Source organism: Otolemur garnettii, unplaced genomic scaffold (assembly GCF_000181295.1).
Source record: "Otolemur garnettii isolate 467f Iridium unplaced genomic scaffold, OtoGar3 scaffold00068, whole genome shotgun sequence".
In the NCBI taxonomy this organism is placed as follows: domain Eukaryota; kingdom Metazoa; phylum Chordata; class Mammalia; order Primates; family Galagidae; genus Otolemur; species Otolemur garnettii.
In genome coordinates this window covers 6,052,533-6,056,346 of record NW_003852463.1, presented here as the reverse complement: position 1 = coordinate 6,056,346, position 3,814 = coordinate 6,052,533, and the positions used below count along the sequence as shown (strand labels likewise).

Genomic DNA, 3,814 nt, shown 5'->3' with positions numbered 1-3,814 from the left:
AGACTGGTAATAAGGAGATCAGAAGAATGAAGTGCTATACAGCTGGGTAAACACAACAATCCAAGAGCCAAGTCTGTGGACCTGGCCGCCTGGTGTCCTTTTATGCAGACGCTTACAGTGGTGAATGGGATGGGAGCTCTCATGTGCCTACAGCACCTGTGGTGAATCCAGCAGGCAGTGGGAAGCCTTTGTGTACTTCTGAGCAAGGGAGAGACATGGTGAGAATTCTTATTATTAGGGAAATAAATTTGGGAAAACCAATTAGAAAGTAAGAATTGGCAGATTTTTGTAGTTGTCTAAGAAGACACCCTGAAATCCTGAGTTGGAGGGGCAGTGGTAGGAATAAAAAGAGGGGGAAAAAGCAAAAAAACAAAAGGCAAGATTTTCCATGGACTTGGCAGGAAATTTGAATGTGAAGGAAGGGAAAGAGTTAAAATAATAATAATAATAATAATAATAGGCTCCGTGTCTGTAGCTCAGTGGTTACAGAGGTGGCGGGTTTGAACCCGACCCAGGGCCTGTCAAACAACAATGACAACCATAACAACAACAAAATAAATAAATAAACTGCTCAATCCTATTACCTCTAAAAAAAAAATAATAAAACTATTTTGAGGATTCAAACTTGGAGGAAGTATGGTGCCTTTCATAGAAACATGAGCAAAAGATGAGCAAAGCCTTCTGCCCCAGCTGAGAGTGCTGAACGAGAAAAGGGTGGTTGTATCTATTGTTTCCCACCCTTTTTGAAATAAGAACAGAAATCAGGTCCTTAATGCATATAAACTTCAAGTTCTTAGGGCTGGGCCTGGTGACTCATGCTTGTAATCCTAGCAGTCTGGGAGGCTGAGTTGGGTGGATTACCTGAGCTCATGGGTTTGAGACCAGCTGAGCATGAGTGAAACCCCCTCTTTAAAAATAACGAGGTGTTGTGGTGGGCACCTGTAGTCCCAGCTACTTGGGAGGCTGAGGCAAAAGAATTGCTTAAGCCCAAGAGTTTGAGGTTGCTGTGAACTGTGATGCCACAGCATTTTACCCAGGGCAACAAAGTGAGACTGTCTCAAAGAAAAAAAGTTGTATAGCTTCCTCTCTATACCTCACATTTTTCTGGATCTTGAGTCTTGCAAAGAATATGGTATACCTATATTTTTTCATTTATTTCTGAATTATTTCAATAGAATCACTTCTGTAACCCATTATGACTCTCATATAACATAGACAATGAGGAAATAGAAAACTCACCAAACAAACATGAACATCCAGTTGTTAAAAAGACAAGGGTTCAATTAGAAAAATCAGAATAACATTCCCTTTGCAAAAGCTGCTATAAGAAACAGCTATAAGCAAACCTTAGGGTATTTTAATTTGTAACTCATAATATAAAGTTTTGGTAGAATGTTGTGTCATGGGAATTTTTTGGCAGTTACATAAGGGAAACTGTTTGAGTTCAGGAAAGGTAGATTAGAAATAAAAAACCCAATTACAGATTTTAAAACACAGTGGATGCAGTGAGCAGCCAGTTTAAACTCTGCAAAATGCCAAGTCAGTGAATTAAAAGACAAATTTCGAGTTGTTTCAAAACTCAAAGGAAATGATAAAGACAAAAATGAGGAGAGAAAAGGCAAGAATGTGGAAAACAGATATAGGAGATCCAGAAGATGTGAGAAGAATTCCAGAAGAGAGGGAGAAGAATTATGCTGGTCAGCAATTATGCTGGGCACTTAATTATCTCATTTGACACTTGCAGCAACCCAGGGAGGGAAAGTGCTATGTCATTCACGTGGATAAATACAGAATCTAATGCTTAGAGAAGTTAACTGTTTTGTTCAGTGGTAAACAGCTAATTAAAGGAGAGGCTAAGATTCAAATCTAGCAATTGTTTCCCAATGAAATAGGCAAATTCTCTGAATAAGGACCTCAACTCTTATAAAGCCCTCTATGTATGTTTGGGTAATGCCAATGTCTGCAGTGGAATCCAAGTTCTCAGTCCTCTCTCAAGTCATACTCACTCACTATTCTCTGCTCTGTCCCAGGCACCGATGAAGATGCTATTATTAGAGTCCTTGCCTACCGCAACACTGCCCAGCGCCAGGAAATCAGGACAGCCTACAAGACCACCATTGGCAGGGTAGGCCTATAAGAGCAGCTAACCCTCATCCTAACCCTAACCTCTTCTGCTCTGTGGCTGGGCAGGGACTTGGCAGGCAACAGAGAAGAAGCAGGTTCGCTCTGATCTAGATTCCTGAAGTGGCCCTGTGTTTTCAAAGATGGATCCTTTGTCTTGTTTAAGATGTTCCTGGAAAAAACAAAACAAAACAAAACAAAAAAAACACAAATGGCAGTTTCAACATGTGTTTTCCCACCATATATAAGTAGTCTATGATTCACAGACCCCAAGGCCAAGCTTGGTCCCTTCCTACCCAAGTCCTCGCAGGGCCTTGGTTGTTAAATGGGCTCCACTATCACCTTTTTGAGCACTGGTCAGGGCTGAGCTTCCAGAGCTGCTTCCCTGGCCTTGATGGCTTCATTTAGGCCACTGTGGATGAAAACTTCCCAAAGTGACTAACATGTTTAAATCTAATTTGTTTAAATCAGTGGTTCTCAACCTGTGGGTTGTGACCCACAAGAATTGTATTAAAGGGTCACAGCATTAGAAAGGTTGAGAACCACTGGTTTAGATAGACTGTCCTAGGATGGAAGGTCTGTTTGGACTCTTCCACATGAACCTGCTTGTAGCATACATTTACTCTTTCCATGCACCTTAATGGAGGGGCACTCCTGCAAACTCTAGAGGGGGCTTCATGTGGTTGCATGTCTGTGTGTACTTTAGTAGCTTATGCCTTCAGATGTTATTCATTTACCATGCTTCTTCCCTTTCAGTTTGAATCCCACACCCTCAGGAACCATCTCTCTCTTTTTTTTTTTTTTGGAGATAGAACCTCACTTTGTCTGCCATGGCATCATAGCAACTGCAAACTCTTGGGCTCAAGTGATTCTCTTGCTTCAGCCTCCCACATAGCTGGGACTATAGACACCCGACACAATACTGGCTATTTTTGGAGACAGGGTCTTGCTCTTGCTCAGGTTGACTTCTTTTTTTTTAATTTCCTTGCTTATTACTTTTATTTTTATTTCTTTGCTTTTTTTTTATTGTTGTTATTGAGACAAAGCCCTACCCTATGCCCTGAGCAGAGTACAATGGCATCATAGCTCATGGCAACCTCAGGCTCAGGCTGTGGGCACCCTACTGCCTCAGCCTTCTGAAGCCATTGGGATTACAGGCGCTCACTATGGTGCCTGACTGGCTTTTTCATTTTTTCATTTTTCATTTTTAGGAGTTGAGGTCTCACTCTCGCTCAGGCAAGTCTCAAATTCCTGAGCTCAAGCAATTCTCCCTCCTAGGCCTCCCACAGTGCTGGGTTTACAAGCATGAGCCACCACAACCAGCACTCAGGCTGGTTTTTAACTCCTGAGCTCAGGTGATCCACCCGCTTTGGCCTCCCAGAGTGCTAGGATTATAGGCATGAGCCACCATGCCTGGCCAGGAACCATCTCTTTTATCTCCATTTTCAATAACTCATTTAACAGAATCATTCCACTCAATTTTTCCACATTATTGAAAACTCATAAATGTGTTTATCAAGAACCTTTATATTGGCTCGGCGCCTATAGCTCAGCCAGCTAAGGCGCCAGCCACATACACCTAAGGTGGCGGGTTCAAATCCCCAGCCCGGACCTGCCAAACAACAATGACGGCTGCAACCAAAAAATGGCCGGGCCTTGTGGCGGGCACCTGTGGTCCCAGCTGCTTGGGAGG

At 42.6% G+C, this 3,814-nt stretch overlaps 1 protein-coding gene across 3 annotated transcripts in view; it reads left to right on the top strand.

Moving 5' to 3' along the window:
* Positions 1–3,814, top strand: part of ANXA4 (annexin A4) — a 65,720-nt gene that overhangs the window by 41,168 nt on the left and 20,738 nt on the right. For all 3 annotated transcript variants that reach the window (XM_003793443.3, XM_023515312.1, XM_023515313.1), the window contains one exon: positions 2,031–2,125. In XM_003793443.3, coding sequence (XP_003793491.1) covers positions 2,031–2,125 — 95 coding nt within the window. The remainder of the gene's footprint in view (positions 1–2,030; positions 2,126–3,814) is intronic.